Genomic DNA, 18908 nt, shown 5'->3' with positions numbered 1-18908 from the left:
TATAAGAATTCTGAGAAGAAAAAAAAGCAGTGTGGTTGAAGTGTTGGTAAAGTCCAAAAAATAAAGACCAATAGGGTATGCAATGAAACAGCAGGAAAATTTTATTTAATTTTAATTTGCTACCAAAAGGTAGCAAACATCTAAGTATCGCTACAGAAGTTGGGGAGGCAGATGATCTCAAAGACTTAGGAAGGGTGAGAACAAATTTCTGCACAGGTTCATAAATGCCAAGTAAAAGATCTAGGCAGGCTTAATAGCTTTAGCATAGCTAACATTGCTAATATTGTTCTGGAAGGGAACAGGCAGCTAAAGGCAGCCACCATTGCTGTCTAAGAAGGGCTTAGTTAAAGGCATACAGGCATACAGATATTTAAATTAGCTTAATTAGGAGAGGGATTCTTCCTTTTGTAGTAATCAAGGGCTGACTAAAGTAGCACTCTTTTATTAGCATTTATTATTCTAGCTATAACACTCTCTACACCTTATAGCTTCTTCATGTTTCTGTCATGCCCTAAATACTTTATTGAAATTACTAAGTTGAATTTTCTCAGTGTCCATGGCTGACAGCTCTCAAGGAAACCCATTATATGAATATATAGTGCATTTGCTTTCATGAAGGGCAGACACTAAAGACAAATTCTGAGTGCAAAGGTTTTGCAAAACTCAACAATATCAGACAGTAATACCAATCACCCCCCAAAATGGGCAATAACCCCAAAGAACCTGTGTCCCAGAATGTAGGAAAACATGCCGTTTCCTATGACCGCAAGATAAAAGAATAATATCTATATAGAATCTGTCAGCAAAGATGACAGAATAAAAACAAACCCTGCAACATTTTCCTGACAAATATTTTTTCTTCCTCAGATAAAATGTTCAAAGCAGACATTGATTCTGCTGGATAATGAGTTACCTCAGTATGTTCTATGCTTGCAGTAAGGAGCTGCAACCAAGACAGCAGACATCTCAAATTAATGCACAAGCGAAAATACAACCTGTTACTTCTGCTGCAGTTTTCTTGTCAGTGAGCATTTGTCTTTGCCATCACTCAACATTTTTAACCATGAACAGGAAATTCCTATTAACAAGGAGTCCACCTTCCTTACTCATCCTAGAGGAAAGCTCTTACTCTGTAGGTATGTGTGAGGGCTTTGCATACCTGAACTTCTGGTAGGTCTGTGACAGGTAAGTGTTCATAGATGACAGATGCTCACTTTCTCCTTCGAAGAGTTTGTTAGAAGCAGCGTGCTGGAGGACTTTTGCCACACAGCCTAGGTTCCTCCTCTGGTCAGGGTGTATCTGCCCCCCAGCTGTTATATCGATTATATCAAAGCCATCAGGAGCAACTATGGCAGGGTTCATGTAGCGATAGTACAGGAGGTTGCCAACAATCTAAGGAAACAGAGAAAAAAAGAGATCTTCCCTTTGCACACAGTAATGACACCTTACAAAACACGACCAATCATTTCTGCTTCTAAATTAGACCATAGGAACTGGTTCTAGAAGAATCCTTAAGACACACATTACCTGTGGGGCTAACTGGAAGAACGTGTGGTCCTTTACATGATACTCCTCCTACAACACCTCTGTGAACATCAGTTATGGACTCCTACAACCACATTTCAATCTGATCCTGGCTGTAGTTCAGCTAATGCTGAACTAAGCTAAAGCTAAGGCATGGAGTTAAACACAACTCTTCTAAATTTTGCAAGGTTCCACTCCCAAGGCTCATTCTCCAAAGTGCTGCAGATACTGACAGCAATTAACATATTTGTTGATAAGGGGGCCCATTATTTCCCAGAGGGACTGAACTGCAATGCAGTCCTGGAAATCTAGAGAACAGATTTTTCGAACTGCAGTTCTGTAACAATGTCGCAGTAGCTTCTGAAGATGACAACTTCAAAGAATTCCTGGTCTCAGAAACAGGCAGGACTTTGCTTTCTGTAATTTGCTTTAGCACATCTGTATGCACCTACAGAACTTACACATTTAAAGGTTTTCAAGTGGGTATTCCATTTACTATCTAAGCTTTTTAATGTGCTGAGCAATTTTTTTAATCTGTATTGCTGGAGTGATGGACAGTGAAGAATAATAGGGAAGTTCTGTTAAAATGAAAACCTTTTAGAGCCACGTAATTCAACACCAATAAAAGGGTCTTTACTGAAGTACAAAATAGTCCTAATTTGACAGGGTTGTCAGTCTCTCAGCTGTTTGGAAGGCTTGTGGAGCAGTTCCCCTAAGTCCTCTGAAGACACACTATGGCTCTGGTAGGGTAACAATGGCCACTGTGCCAGTACCTTACTTATCACTCACTTTGTTTTTCAGTCTGTACAAATGCCATTTCTACAACTTCTACAAGCATCTTAAGTGTAATGTGATCCAAGTGTAGCACAATCTACTCAAACTTTTCCTCATTGGATTTAAATTATAATTTCTTAACATGATAACAACTTTAGATAGGGGAGAAAGAAAGAAGAGGACTACAGTGTTCTCAATGAGAGGATTGGTGATGACAAGGACCTCATTACAAACCCAAGCCCCAGGATGACCCAGATAAACGCCAGTCTTTTAAGTACAGTTACTCTCCAAAACAGGTTGAGCACCCTCTTCCATAAGAATTGCTGAGCATCCATATTAACACACCTAGATTGTGGCAACAGAATTCCCTTCTCCCCTTCCTCAGCCCTTTTGAAACTCAATAAGAAATGCCAAATTTCCTTCAATAAATGCTGCTTTCCCAGTTCCTTAGAATATTTGGTGTTAAAAAAAAATCCACTTTGACATTAAAACAACAAGATGTTGGCAATTTGCCCTAACAAGTCTACCTTTAATAGTTCATCTTCTGTTGCATCCGGGAATTTCTCGTGGAGTGAGCTCTTCAGAACTTTGGCTATGTATCTCATTCCATAACTACATGTAGAACAGATGAAAAGGCAAAATATTGGAAAAGATTTAGATGAAAACACAAAGCAACCATTCTAGTCAGCTTAAGTTACTGGCTTCTGTGCATTCCCTTGAAACACAAGAATGAGTTGATAATGGAAAAAAGCATAAAAGGTTTCAAGTACAGGGAGAGGTTTGCCAGGCTGCTAAAGCAGGGCAGAGGCAGGGAAACCACTCCCTCTACTGGGCAACTCATTCGAGAGGCAGTATCACAGGCCTTTGAAAGCATGGAAAGGATTAGAAAGGATCTCCATCACAGATGTTGAAGTGAACTGCACATGAACTGCCACTTGGAGAGTCCTAACTCAGCACTTACGGCATCATATTGAGAGAAGAGAATATGGATGTGAGAACTTTGTCAGTTACTGCTCGCAAACTCTGAATAGATGATTCCAGTTTATTCACCACTTCTGTGTGTGTCAATGCTTGCTCTGTGGTCACATCATATGGCAGTTTGCTACAATGCAAAAAAAAAAGAAAAAAAAAACAAAACCAAACATTCAACCAGGTTAAATACATTTAAGAATAAATTACTTTTTTTTTCTTCGTAAGGGCCATCAGGGATCAAAAGTCTGAAAAATACAACTGAAGTTGGGTTTTGTTAGTAGAAGTCTAAATTGTTTGGCTTCCTTTTTTGGAGGTAATTTGCTTAATTGGAGGTGCACATGTTAGCATGTACCTTCCCTTAATAACAAAATAAAAATATAAAGCATGCATCTCCACATCCCCATCCCAGCACAGCTTATCAAAGGCCTGCAACGTTACTGGCATGCTGTTAGTAAAAAACTTAAGAAAAAGACTAAGTGGTTTCATGGCCATATAAAGGTTAAGTAATGGACTTTGAAAGGTCATGCCAATGAAAGTGATCCTTTTGTTGTTCAGAAGAAGTTCAAGTGCCTGTTTGTCAAGCATCTTTCCCCAAAATCTCTCTTCCGGAGGAAGACTTGACAAGGGGCATAAGTGCAGTACAGTTTGTCAGAGGAAGAATGGGAAAGCAGAACTGAGGGATTCCTCATGTGTATGGTACAATATATCCAGCTTCCTCACTCACCTGGCCTCACCAGTCTGCATTTCTAGCTGGTTTACCCATGCCTTGTAAACATCCACAGGACTAGTGTTGATTATGAGAGATTTGTCATCCATGATTTCCTTCACCACTGGGGCCAGGAGCTGGCGCAGGGTGTTCTGTCCACGAGCACTTCGATTGAAGCTGACAACCATCTTAATGACAGTGGGGTTTCCAGTAACAATATCCTGAATCTGGTCTACCTTAGAGCTGCAGCAGGAACAGAAGAGTTCTGACATATATGCAGTTATCCATGTTTTCAAACGCTACACTTTTAAAACAGCCCTATTTATTTCTATGTTGAAACCTCTTTATATAGTCTATTTCTTAAGGCTTTTATATAAAACAGGGTGACACAGAGACTACCATCTGAATTCTGTGTGTGTTATAGTAATGTTCCAGAACATAGCATAGTCCATGGCAGCTAATTTATACCTGATTCAGGCCCAAATACCTTTTCAGACAGTATCTGTTAAGGGCATAAAATACCATTTTCTTATTTCAGGATAAGCTACCAATCTTCACTTATATAAGATTACATAAAGAAAGAGATTACTTTCTCCACCCTTACATACTCAAGTACAAATCAAGAAGCTCTAGCATCTTTTTACAAGCCATTTTTTCACAGAGGAGTATGGTCTGCCATAGAAAAATTATTTTTTTCCTGAATCAGCAATTACTTGAGTTTAAGAGTAACACCCAGAAAACAAAGTTATCTCGTCATAAAATTATGTATGTAATTTTATGGTAGTTTCAAGATTAACCACCAGTTTCCTTTAAGCACTAAGCATTCATTGAACTGTCTAAAACACAAACTAGCTAAAAACTGTCTGTGATTGCACATACTTTATCTCCTCTTCTAGAGCAGTTTTGAAGAGTTTGAGAAGCAGGTATTCTTCCCGTTGATTGGAGGCATAGTTGTATAGAGTGAAGATGACTGTATCCATAAACTTTGTTGATTTGTTTTGTGGCATCTGGAAAATCAGCTTTGCCAGATATGTGGGATTAGTCTACAAAGCAAAAAAAAAAAAAAAAAAAATACTTGCATATGATTGTCCAGGACAAATTGCCCCCACTTGGAGTGCAGCTCTCTACATTTGTTCATTCCTAAAGCAGTTATGTTGACTTAAATATATGTCACTTTTCCCTGCAGGTTTTACTTTTCTCCAAATCCTAGTGCATAAAACACAAAATACTGCACAGTCTGTGAGAAGCTCTATTAAGTATTTTATTTGCAGTCTCCGGATAGTGCCTCTCTGCATCTTGTCTATGTATCTGATGGCAACTAGAATTTGCCATATGACAATAGCTATCTACCAAGAAAACTTTGCATACTCCATGTCTACTTTGGAGGTTGTCTGCCCTGGGAGGATCTAAAATTCTTCTAGAAATATGTCAGTGAGGTGAGATAAAAAAAAGCACAAGAACAGATACATCATATATATATTGCAGACCACTCCCCTTCTACCACACATAATGTATGCTACTAGTGACAGTAACTTACGTGGACTGTATGGAGGTAAACATTTCTCCTCAGACAGAAAAGAAATGTTCAGTATAGAGTAAAGTATACTCAAGTAAAAAACCAGCCATATTTGCTGCACACTTTAAAAACAACAAAGCTTTTCTCAGTTAGAGAAGGTATTAGAAATTGACCATAGTGTCTGCTGCAGTCTACATGTTATTTGGAAGTATTTTCATAATCACTACTACAGTCATTAAAACAAAATAAGCAGTACAAAATATTTCTAGTTTTTCCTTCAAAAATTTCCTGCCATGTTAATTTTTGCATTAAAATTTACCTGTAGAAGGTAGAATAAGTGCTGATAAGCCTCCAATTTTTTTCTTCTCCCCTTACTCAAACCTTTGATGCCCTGTTTGTCAACCATAACCATCTCCTCCAGTTGACTTTTGCTCTTTTTGTTAAGTTTCTTACTGTGCAGTACCACATCCTGCAGGAAGATAAGAAATCTGGATTATATATTCACAAAACAGACGGACTGGAAAATGAACACTTTCCCAACCATGTTAAATGCGCTATTACCCCAAGTGCATTAACTAGCTACTTTGTAAATTCTGCTGCTTTATTCACTACCCAGTTTTTTAACATCTTTATCTTTCACCAGTATGGTTTGCCAACAATGATTGTATGGGGCCTGATCTCCTAGACAGACTAATTAATTATTAATTAACATTGAACAAACTGTTAATATGATCAGAAGTCTATTCTAACACATAAAAGAAGTAAATTGCTTTAAATCTGCCAAGTAATTACTGTTGTCCACAACTAGCAAAACACAGTGACATACAGCTCAGGACAACAGAACAATATCTAATGCAAGGCAGAAACATGCAAAGACAGTGCTTAATTTACCAGAAATATTTTGACTAATTGAGGGTGACTGAGCACTAGCACAGGTTGCTCAGACTGTGGAGTCTCCATTGTTGGAGATAATCAGCCATCTGGACACGGTTGTCGGCAGTCTGTTCTGGGTGGCCCTGCTTGTGTAGTGGGTTTGGGCCAGATGACCTCCAGAGATCCCTTCCAGACTCAGCTGTGATTGTGTAATCCTGAGTTCCTTCAACATGGGGAAGTGCTCAGTGCTTGCTACCAAGGGAGCCTGAACAGAGCCTGCTGACCTGAAGAGTGATTCTGTTTTTCACCAGCAATCCAATCTTTATATCCATTAAGTTCAAATCCTTCTCCAGCTGCTGATTGGATCGAATTTTTGTAACCACTTCTTCCCTTAACCTTGTTACTTCCAGTTCTTCTTGAAAGTCTAAGTCACTTTGGTCCAAGAGGTAGGCAAATTTGCGCAGAACAGTCAAGGGTGGATTTTCAGCACCAACTGCAGTTGAAGAAAATAGGCTTGTTACTTGACATAATACTGAACTCCACTAAAGCCCTCAGGAAATGGATCACTATGCAGAAAATTTGAAGTTTATGCCAGTTAATATTTTTGGCACACTTTTAAAGTACAGCTATGCAAAATAATTCCAGCTGCAGAACAATTGTATTGCAAACACTTGCACCCACTTTTAAAGTTAAATAAGAAACTGAAAAATCTCACGTGAAACTTTTAAAAAACACTGATTGAACAAAGTAACATACTTGTCCCCAGACATACAATTTTCACCTGTTACTACTTACTTAGTGTTCTGTAGTCCTCCCTGGCCTTGTTTGCTCTAAGAAATGCTTGTATCTTCACAATTTGGTCATTCTGAAAGAGATCAAGATTAGGCAAAAGAATTAGTTGTGACAGACACACTTCTGCTTAGAAACATACTGCAAAATTTGCACCCTCTTTCCTGTTTCCCAAAACTGCTGCTGTAGTCGTACTACCATACTTGAATATTTCACGTTCAAAATGGAGAAAAGTTACTTACATGGTCCTTGAAATACTGTAGGCGTTTCCTGTATGCTCTCCTTGCTAGCCACATTTTGACCCATGACTGAATCTGAAAATTAAATATAATTTTTTAAAAAGGGACACTGCACAAACTTTCGTGTATGTGTTTTAAATTTACCTTTGAATGTCTACTTCCGCAGGTATGCTGTTCTCGTGTGCTCAGGGCCATAGATGACTGTATCACCAGGCTCCTGCTGGTCTATTCCCACTAATCCACTAAATCAAGCTGACTTAAAGTTTCTACCATCTGTGTCTGACATTATCTTTGGAAATAATTTCTACCTTGAGGTGTCAGGTCTCAATTCTAAACCAGTCTCCCTCAAAAACAGGAGATCCTGTAATAATATTCCATCTGTGATCTACAATCCAATTGTGACATAATAGTCCCATTAACATCTTAGAAAAGTGAGTGCTTTTCTTTCAGAGAGAGCAATTTGACAACTTTTAAGTAAATAAAACACTGTCATCCCAAATGTTTTCTAGTTTAGCTTTGGAAAGAGAAATGTAAGGAAATCTCTTTCAAGAGTCCCTAAAGTTCTGCAAAGCCAGTTGGAAGTGAAACAGAGCTTTCAAGAAGCAATTTGCTTAAGCTATCAATTAAACACCTTTCAATGCCATGTAAATTTCTGGAAAACCTCCAGCCTGTGCTCGTAAGTCTCTGATTCCCAGCTGGTGATGGACTACGTCAAGGGATAAAACATATTTGGCCCCCAAAACATTGGGTGTTCTTACCTTAACAATAGCAGCAACATTGCCTTGAAGCACCTTTAATCTGTCAACATAGCTTTTCCTTTGTTTGAATCCTTTCCAGAAAGCCTATTTTAGAGAAGGCAGGAGACCATTATCTCTAATAAGAAACTGATATTTATTAATTCTATGTAATACACTAAAATCATTAACAGTGTTTATCATGTAGAGAAAAAAATCTGCCATTGTGATAGGGATAACATAAGTTATAAGTAAGCTTGTCTCTATTTTTTAGGGTTCCCTTATACATTTCATGTTAATTTTTACCAATCTCAGCACACTTTATTGTCTAGTGCTATTTCCTTCACCCTCCTGAATTCATCCTTACTCTTATCACCAGTACACCTACATCCTTAGCATCCCAGTCACTGGCTTCATCCCACATAAATGACTTCCAGCTCTTGCCTATTACTTAGCCTTATCTCCCATCCCTGGACCAGCAACGGAGTGCCTCAATCTGGAGACCATCTCTGTCCACATGGATAACAAGATGATGATCAGGTAGGAATAGCTACCATGGGTTTGCTAAAGTAAGCATGCAAGGGTAAGGGGAGAGTAGCAGGTTTTCTCTACTTGATGCCAGTAAGGATTTCAACAACCTCTTAACAACATCCTCATAAACAAACTCAGTGATGTGGGCTGGATGAGTGGACAGTGAGTAGAGAACTGGCTGAACAGCAGATCCCAGAGGGTCAAAATCAGTGGCACAGTGTCTAGGGGGAGGCCTGTCCCTAGTGCTGTCCCTCCAGGTTCAAGGCTGTACTGTTTAATTTATTCATCCATGACTTGCACGAAGGGGCAGATGCCTGCTCAGCAAATTCAGAGGACACAAAGCCGGGCAGAGTAGCTGATACCCCAGAGTGCTGTGCATCCCTTCAGAAGGACCTCGGTAGGTTGGAGAGATGGACAAAGAAGAAACCTGTGATATTCAGCAAAGGCAAGGGCAGGGTCCTGCACCTGGGGAGGACCAACCCCAGGCACCAGCACAACCTGGGGCTGACTGCTGGGGAGCAGCTCTGCAGAGAAGGACCTGGGGGTCCTGGTGCACAGCAAGCTGTCTATGAGCCAGCAGCGTGTCCTGGTGGCCAAGAAGGACAATGGAATCTGGGGGGCATTTGGAAGAGCATTGCCAGCAGGTGAAGGAAGGTGATCCTGCCCCTCTATTCAGCTCTGGTGAGGCCTCACCTGGAGTGCTGTGTCCAGTTCTGGGCTCCTCAGGACAGCGGAGACATGGAGCTCCTGGAGTGGGGCAGCAGAGGCTACAAAGATATTGAGGGGTCTGGAGAATCTCCCTTACAAGGGAAGGCAGAGGAAGCTGGGCCTGTTCAGCCTCAAGAAGAGATGACTGAGAGGGGACCCCATCAGTATCTGAAGGGAGGGTATCAAGAGGGTGGATCAGGCTCTTCTCAGTAGTCCTGAGCAAAAAGGACAAGAGGCAAGGGGCAGACACTGATGCACAAGAAGTTCCATCTGAATATGTGGGAAAAACTTCTTTACTGTGCGGGTGACCATGCCCTGGAACAGATTGACCTGAGAATTTCTGGAGCCTTTGGGGATATTCCAGAACCATCTAGATTAAATCCTGTGCCATGTGCTCTGGGACACCCCTGCTTGAAACGTGAGGTTGGACCAGATGACATGCTGTGGTGTCTACCAGCCCTTCCCATTCTGTCACTCTGTTGTGTCCAGAAGTTGTCCCTTCCCTATTAGGACCCACGTTGTTCTTGCCCTGGCCTCTTTTCCAAGTTAATTCCTTCAGCTGACTCTTCGCTTGCTAGCTCAGAAACAAACACTTGTCAAGGAACGCAGTGACAGGGATAACAGATACTTTTACTGCTGCTTTTGCCTGTCATGTCTATCAGCCAGTGACACCAGCCTTATCTTCTATTTGTTGTCTTTCCACAAGTAATTTCTACTTCAATGCCAACAGAAAGAAAACAGAACAACTTTACTTATGTCTCCATATTTTGAACCTATTCATAGTAACTTTGTATTTTTCAAAGTACAATTCTTTACTGGGCTAGGACACCATGCTGGAAAAGTCAATCCAAATAACTACTAGTGGTAAAGCTATTCATCATAATGAACTGCTAAATATAGCTCCTGTAGATTAAAAAAATAATAATTTGTGAATTTTTTCTTTTTTTTTTTCCTTTTGTGAGTGGGTGGTAGAATAAATTGCTCCTAATAGGAGCTGGATATTTCACTATTTAAAACCAGTGTGCATGCCTCTGTCAGTGTTTGCACCCTCAGCAGAACATTTCCTTTGTACACCTTTTGGAGTTCAGCAAACTGGAAATATCCAAGAAATACTGCCAAAGAACACCAAGGCAGCTGCCACTCCCTGTTCAGCTATGACTTCATGGAGCAGAGACAAACCACTTCCAACTAGGGATAGTCTAGTAAGGAATGTGTTTCTTAAGTCATGCTTCACCAAAGAATTTTTGCTTCGATAATTAACAAATATCTTCTGGTCTTGTACTGTGCATAGTTAGGCACACCACAAAAAATCTGAGCATGTTAGAACAAAGCCAGGGCTGTGCATTAATGAGCTTTCCCCAACTAACTTACACTGGAGGTAGATATGATAGATTCTTTTAAAATTGGATATTCGCTATGTGAAATCACATATACTTGCAAATGCAAGATTTCAAACTGCTGCTGCTGAAAACAGGGAGACAGATCTGTTTGAGAATTGTAGCAGTGGAAGTAATCAGTCATGTCACTGGTTACATGCAAAAAGCTGCCCAAGCCACATTACCTTCTTGTTCTAGAACAATACCTGTATTTTGATGGCAGATGGTTCCTGATTTTGAAGATAGACTTTTCTCTCCTGATAGTTTTTTCTGACTAAGAATCCCCTTGCTCGAGCTTGCAGCCCAATAATCAGATTTTCATTAGCAAGCCACAGCTGCTCTCGATTGTAATCTGCTGTAACTTGCCCAGCAATGTTCTGTTAAGAGATGATGGAAAAAGGTCATTTAAAAGACAAAACCATCCTGGAATTTGGACTGCATTCTCTCCATCTCTGCCATTCATATTCACCTAATCCAAGTCCCTCTGATTTACCCGTACATTTTAATCAGTAAGAAGAAAGAACTACATTGTTAGTGCTGAACCCTACACAACTGGTTACTGAACTACTTTCAAGTTTCAGTTAATCAAGTGGGTATGGTCTTTTAAGACAGTATTCTTTTCTACAATAGCACTTCCAACATTCCGAAGTGTCTTGTACCACTCAGACATCTAGAAATACTAACAGAATCAGTAAGTTCTCTGTTGAGAAGGACATTCAAGTACTGCTGCATTCAGAATTTCAGGACTTACACTGACCTTTGTGTAGAGTAGTAAGCCTGTAACTTAGATAAATTGTATCAGAATAATAAAAGAACAAATTACTCAGAGGCTTGTGTGATCTGATTTCCTTGAAAGTTGTTTCACACTAGCACAAAACCTCTATGGCAAGGGAGCTAAAATAGCACATAGCACACTTTAATCTGGAGATACAAAAATACTGCCAGAGGATTAGATTTAAACAGAAAATGATGGTTCCACCTGCTTATAAACACATAATAAAATTATTTGTAATAAGTCAATGCAAAGTCCTATAAAATACAGAAAGATATGGAAGCAGTCAGAATTTCCTCCATTGTTGTCTGCTGATGGACATTAGAAGAAATGCTGTAACTTCCAGTAAGGAAATCCCTAAATCATTGCCAGACACTAGGCAGGAGGATGTGCTATCATTGCCTGCTTAGACTTAAGTTGCTACTCTTGTCAGAAGCAGATACTGATAAAGTGACCTTCAGTTTCACCTACCACAGCCTCTTGATATTCTCACGTCTCACACTCTCTCAAATCTTTATGTTGCTTTTTTCAATAAAAGCCAATGTTTTAACCACCTACCTGGATTTCTTCACCAGTTAACCATGACGTTTTTGGTACCACTCCTTTTGGGGCAACACAGGTACCTTCCTCAGTTTCCACGTTGTAGTAGTAATCATACATGGCTTTCATTACAAGTTTAATCCATGGACTTTCACTAGAACCTAAAAGCAGTTCATACCATTAGTACAGATTTGTGTCCTGTTGCACTGAAAAATAACAGCTCTCCCTACTCATTTCCCCTCCCTGTACATGCTTTGAAGACTTTTGACACACAAAATCTCTGTGTATCTTGGGCCTTTTTGCAGTAAGGATTTTCAAAATACCCTGCTAGGTGCATGGGGGTCATTCCTCTAGAACAAAATGGTGATAAGGTCAAGTGAAACAGATCCACTGCTAGCCTCTCCAAACCCTAAGGTGCCAAGTTAGTGCTCTGAAACTGTGTGTCCTCCATCTTACATCATCACTCATAAGTGAAAGACTGTATTTATAAAAAAAATGTTTTCCATATCTTCTGCCTGAATTCTGGACTTACTGACTCTTACCTCATACACAACATTTCCTATATCCACATCATTTTCTTGTTTATTGCTTTGGTCTGCATCCTGACAGGCAGGAAAAACCTCATTTCCTTATGGGCCAAAGGCCCCAAGATAAAACTATTAAGGCCTTCAAAATAGTCATGTTGCAAAGTGAAACAAGCCCATCTACCGCAAGAACAGGTACTACACTGACAGTAATTTTTTTGGTAACCATTAGCTAACCTTGGCTGCTGTTAGTTATGACCAGTTTTTGCAGCTCTAACATAAAACATCCCATCATCTGCTAAGAACAGATTCTAGCCCCAGCTTTTGCTGGTAATTGCTGCTCTGGCAATGCACAGGGACCATAATTGGGCTGTGAACACTGTTAGATATTGGCTTGATCTTTCACAGCAATCTGTAAGACTGATGTGTGCCTCTCTGTATCTGCTAATATGAAAAAAATTGTCAGCAAGTAATACGGCTTTCTAAGAGAATGGACTAGTCTATTCACAGTCACAGAGAAGAAGCCCTAAATTCACTCAGAGGCATGTTTGAGATTCTAGAAAGTCTCACCTAGACTCTGGTCATCACTAGACTTGCTTCTCAGCATGTACTGTGGTCCGTATTGTGTGCAACAGTACAACATCATGTAAAATGCACTTGGAAAAGTATAACATTCATCAAAAAATTTTGAAGCAGAAGATGCCTCCCTCAATTTACAGTGGTTTTAGGTAAACTTCCTGTTCCAGCTTTCTGGTTGCCTCAGTGATATGGACATGTGGAACTGTCCTGTTTAGGAAGTTTTTTTACCTTCTGTAGTTTTCATGTTCTTGGCCTCAGAGAGGTTCCTGAAGTAGGCTTCAGTACATTCAGGAATGACTCGTAATCCAAACCTTGACTGTAGTATCATCAGGATTGGCTGTGAATCACCTTTCTCCAAACTCTTGTTAATCATTGATATTCCAACAGCCACTAGGGTAAAATAACAACATAGAAAAATGAAGTGTCTTATACTCCATGTACCCATAACTCTAGTCTCCAGAAACTTTGAAAATGGACTTCTAATGCTGGCCCACACAGACAACATGACATACACAGCAATTCAGTGCTTTACCCATTTTAAGCCCCCTTCATTGCAATAGTTGTAAGGACAACTATTTTGGCAGTCTGAGGACTTAGCTGCTCCCCACCAAGTGACATACCAGGTGACAGTAGGGCAGAGGTTCAGGATGGCAAGTACCCACACACCCAGCCTGTCCTAACAGACAGGCCATCATCTGCTGATCACCTGGGAGCCTTCTAGAGGTACATGAAGTAATTTGATTACAAGCTGTAAACACTGAAATTCATTTCTACCGTACAAAATGGGAATTAAAACTGATTGCCTTAAGTAAATTCTTGCACCAAACTAGTCAGCATCCTGAAGCAACCCTTTCTTGAACTCACCTCCTCAGAAACTTGTTTAAAGTTAATTCATGCTCTTGAATTTGCCAGAAATGCTTCCAGGGCATATAGAAGCACCCTGAGAGGTGATGCTGTGAAGCATGTGCAAACTTTGATGTTATATGGCATTACACATACTCTAATTCAGGACTTCCTCATGCAGATCCTACCATCACTGAGGGAACATATTCCACCACACCTGGCAGCATACACGTGGAAGCATATGCCACTTCAAAGGTACCTTACCCACTAGATGTTTAGGCTGCTTTAGAAATGGCTGCTCTGGTCTTAAAAGGTGTTCCTTCACACCTAAATTCATGATCCATGCACAGAGGAACAAGTGAATAGAGCTAGAACATCCACATTACATCCCAGCTTGAGGGAATCTGGCTACCTTTGCACCCCACAGCTGAACTTCATGCTGCAGCACCAAACACTTTCCCTGATCCTGTGTCTATCCACATCAGTATAAAGGAGGTCCCTGCACCCACCCTGCATACAGAGAGCTGCCCTAAAATGTGTCCAGTATCAGAAGCCCATGTACAGGAGTCATTCCATGAGACTGAGCAAGCAGGAAAGGATTTTGGTAATAGAAATAGTTTGTTGTTAGTTTGACTGAGGTGGAATGGGTAGCTTTGGCTAGGCAGTAACAGACCAACCAAAAATACATTGTCAGCCAGATGAGAAATGAAGCAGATGAGCAATACCACCACTGTCTGGATTTCTGTCAGATAGCACTCTGATAGTTTTCTGTGCTTTGAAACAGACCTCTGCCCAGCACACACGTGTACTGGAGATGTCTTTCTACCATTGCTGTGGTACTGTGATATCCAGGCATCTAGCCTCAGCAGCAGAGAAGCAGGAAAAACTGGGAAGCCACACATTACAGATGGCTGCTGCTGGCCCCAAACTCATACACAGCCCTATGTGCCTCATCAGCTCAGCAGTATTTGAATGCTTTCCTTCCTCCCTTTTCATCATGTAATTAAGGGTGCTGGAGGATATTTTTACAAAGACAAAAGAAAATATGAGCTAAGATTCACTTATGTAGGTCCACTGTCATCTGGCTTTTCCTCATCTTTTAATTAATTATGCCTATATTTTCAAAAGAAAATATAATAAAAATATTTCTTGGGGAAAAACTCAACTTAGCAGAAATTATTCCTTTCATTTTAAGTGCTAGCAATTAATACTCTGGCTGTTGCTGCAGAGAAAGAGCATTTGGACCCTGAAAAATCTTAAGATAACTGGGGATTAGCCATCTTCAACTGCCAGAAAACTGTCAGCTCCAGTTTGCTTCTCTAGCAGTTGGGATGCCAGTACCATATCTACACTGCAAAGGGCTCTTTTCCACACCCATCCTCCCTTTTAAACAGCTGTGATATACAAAGCCACAGTTGTCTGGTGTGATAAGCCTGAACTCTCAACAGGGCCAAAGATCAGCTTTTTCCTATAACTTGGACTCTCTCAGGACACACAGACTTCCTGCTTTGAAAGGCTCTTCCTGTGCAACACTGAAGTCAGCATTCAAATCTAGTCCTGAAGGCTATACAGCTGATACTTGGCCGACCTCTTTTTGTCCTCCACTTAGATAAGAAGCACAATGGTTGAACTCATTCAAGAAGTGAAGCAAAGTGATGCAAAACACACAGCTAGCACCACAACGAGTTAGGAAGTGCACCAGCACTGACTGAACACTTCTTCCTAAATAAAGGTACAAGATATAGAGTCCTTTACTGACAGGGAAGACTGCAAAAGCCTTTCAGAATTTTAATACTGTACCATTTAGTATTTATATAAGGCATGCAAGTTCGTTTGGAAGCGATCAAGACTGTTTCAGTACCACTGCCAGTATCTTTTCTTATTTTACTCCCATTACTGCATCAATCTCAAAATCACTTTTTAAACTGAAAAATACATCTTTGACTATTCGCAGAAGTTTTAAGAGTTGTTTGCTTTTCAAAAATAGTGCCTGTGTGATAGATCAAATAAAAGTTCCTTTCCAAGTTGTGATCAAGCTGAACTTAAAGTTCAGACTACGTGAGCACAACAGACAAACTTCCTGAGACAGGATGTGTTAGCTATAGGAGGTATCAGGTTCTGTGCCATGGGGAAATGTTAAATCTCTGGTTTTAACAGCAAAACCTTAGATCTCTCTAAGAATGTGCTGTGCTGACAGTGCTTGTTTTCAACCCACAGGGCAGAGAACACAAGATTAGTATTTTTTCCCTAAAAGTGAAATGTTAAAACAATTCCATTGAGCATCCTTGATTATGAAAAGTTGTGCATTTACTACCAACACAGATTATAAGAAAAGATTTTAACAGCTAGGTAGTAGGAAGACCAGTGGTTTACCATTAGCAATATTGTATGGTACTGCTGTATGAATTATGCTCTCCTAGTTTCTGCAGGCTGCCTGTGATACATATTCTTAGTGCTTTTACACCAGTGAACACAAATGAGGGCGCTTTCAAGTTGCTCTTTAGGTTTAACTCAAATCTGTTTATAAACTACACTTTTCCTTCCCTTCTCTGTGCTCATGTTTCCTCATGGCTCTGGGTAGCATTCATGGGAAGCAGGTTTTTCTTAACAAAAACGGTATCGGCACTCCTCAGTACAAAAGTTTGGTCAAGACAATGTGTATCTGATCCTATCTCAGAAAACACAAGCCCAGTGCTTTCTCTGGATGCGTGACCTACAAAAATACTTCAGCTATCTTCAGTGTATCTGCCTTGTTGCATGAAGAAGATATTTAGTTGTTTGGATTAATTCTAAAGTAGTACTAACACAAAACGCAAAGTTCCTGTAGCAGGAATAGCTATTTGTAATGGCCAGCCGTGTCCTCTTCCACCCACAACTTCCCAAGCAGTAACTCCTGACGTGCCTGTGGGCTCCCAGCAGCAGGGATGGCTGAGCACAGCACTGCAGGAATGCACCGGCTTCAGGACTTGCATTCACAAGCTCCTAAGGTGCCACAAAAGGCGACACTGACTCACCCAAAGCCAAGTGAAGCAGAAGGCTGACCAATATCCAGTGCCTTGTCTGAGCTGAGCTGGGCCAGCCCTGGGCTGGAACAGGCAATCACATCACTGTGCTCTCCAGCATGCCCCATAAGCCCAGCAGTGCTTGCTTCTACATTACTTGCCAAACTTTATTATCTATTATGAACAGTTTTCTAAAATTAATATATTCAACCAAAGCTTTGACAAAAGGTGTTGAGTTCATTCAGTACACAGCATTCTGACAGATTAAGCCTCAACATTTTTCCTACAGGTTTCCCCTTCATTATGGATTGGAAGAGCACATGCTTTTCAAAAAAACCTAGTATGCCTTATTGTACAGTGCTTGGAAAGCTAATATGTTCCTGATTTTTATCTGTCAGCACTCCATAAAAGGCAATATAAAGAAATATAAATAAGCAGAGTTATAAACATAAAAATTTGCCCTTACAATATGCATAAAGATTTCAGTCTTCTATACAGCAAAATAAGCTCCTGAACAGCATATCTCTGCTCATTCTTGTATTTCAGGAGCTACATGAAGATTCACTGACATTAGAAAGATTGGTTGTGATGTTAACCTGTATAACCAAATCCTGAATTATTAGCCACACTTCAAAGACTACCATTTTAGATGGAACTAACACAACTCCTGTAGTTTTAAGTCATCTTAGTTTTAGTATGACAAAGGATATGCATTCATTTCTTTTCAGGAATTTAAAGGGCTTCCATGTTCCCTGAAGTGGAATATATAAATTACCAATTTTACTTTCCCAAGACCAAGAACAACAAAAGCAGTTCAGATACAGCTAAATGCTTACAGTTTGCTGCTTCTTTTATGTTGTTATTGCTGTCATCGATTCCTCTTTGTATTTCATCTAGCCACAAGAGCATTGATTCATCTTGAGATTCCTGGAAAAATAACAGTAAAAAGCCTTGAAAAAACAGAGAAATAAGAGTTGTCTCAATATACTGATACAGCTCCAGTATACAGTCTCTGCTTTGCAAAGCCCCCTTGAAAACAAAAAGGATTTGACTGTTTAAAATCATCAGTGGAACACATTCATATTCAATTTACTGACTTGAAAAAGATCCTGTTCAGATACAAAGCTCTGGAAGTTTTGATGTCTAGAAGAACAGGAGAATTTGCAATACTGCTGGCATAGAATTCATTCTACTAAAGACCAATAAAAATGGAAACATTTTTATTCCCATGATAAATAGGCAAAGTAGTCTGAGTCACATAAAATCACACATTATCCTGTGATAGTAGGAGAGAGTAGCAGAAGACTGCAGGAAGTTGGCTTTCTTTCAAAACTCCTTATTTGGAAAGGATCCTTGTGTATATCTAACTGCATGTTACATTAGAAAACACCAGTGAAAACTAACAGGAGAAAGACAGCTCAGGTTTAGTAATGATGACTTAGCTCATGCAAGCATTTGTGTAATTAAACAGTAGAATAGGTACTGCTCTTCTTTCAGGCCTGAAGTGCATGACACTAAACCCAAGTTAAAATAGAGGGTGTAGTAGAGTGGGCTCAGCATCCCCACTAACCAACCCTACTACCCAGGTTCACTGGTGATACCAGCACTTCACCAGATAAAACAGCATTAAAATAATATTCAAAATCTAACCCAGTAGGTGGGTAGGAAATTCAAGCTAAAGAGGAAGTAGGAATACCAGGCCTATAGTAGACTGATGATGAGAAAAGCTGGAATGCATCAACTGAGAGAGATCTAGGATAATATACACACAAGTATTTCAGGGAGAAAAACATGCTAGAAACACATTCAAACTAAAACAGCGTGGACAAAGAAGCAGCTTTGCAATGAGTATGCCTTCTTAAGCACTGAACCTCAGGCCAAAGATCTAATAAATCTGATATCCACA

The 18908-nt window shown here is 40.0% G+C and overlaps 1 protein-coding gene across 2 annotated transcripts in view; it reads right to left on the bottom strand.

The window, feature by feature from the left end:
- Positions 1–18908, bottom strand: part of IQGAP2 (IQ motif containing GTPase activating protein 2) — a 101603-nt gene that overhangs the window by 10526 nt on the left and 72169 nt on the right. For both annotated transcript variants that reach the window (XM_062512847.1, XM_062512845.1), the window contains exons 13-26: positions 17839–17929; positions 13386–13547; positions 12073–12215; positions 10949–11119; positions 8152–8235; positions 7397–7468; positions 7161–7230; positions 6650–6858; positions 5812–5961; positions 4856–5019; positions 3995–4219; positions 3260–3400; positions 2826–2910; positions 1160–1392 (exon numbers count right to left, since the gene is read on the bottom strand). In XM_062512847.1, coding sequence (XP_062368831.1) covers positions 1160–1392; positions 2826–2910; positions 3260–3400; positions 3995–4219; positions 4856–5019; positions 5812–5961; positions 6650–6858; positions 7161–7230; positions 7397–7468; positions 8152–8235; positions 10949–11119; positions 12073–12215; positions 13386–13547; positions 17839–17929 — 2000 coding nt within the window. The remainder of the gene's footprint in view (positions 1–1159; positions 1393–2825; positions 2911–3259; positions 3401–3994; positions 4220–4855; positions 5020–5811; positions 5962–6649; positions 6859–7160; positions 7231–7396; positions 7469–8151; positions 8236–10948; positions 11120–12072; positions 12216–13385; positions 13548–17838; positions 17930–18908) is intronic.

Source organism: Cinclus cinclus, chromosome Z (genome assembly GCF_963662255.1).
Source record: "Cinclus cinclus chromosome Z, bCinCin1.1, whole genome shotgun sequence".
NCBI lineage: Eukaryota > Metazoa > Chordata > Aves > Passeriformes > Cinclidae > Cinclus > Cinclus cinclus.
Note: the sequence above shows the minus strand (reverse complement) of the source record. Positions and strands in the feature narration are given on the sequence as shown.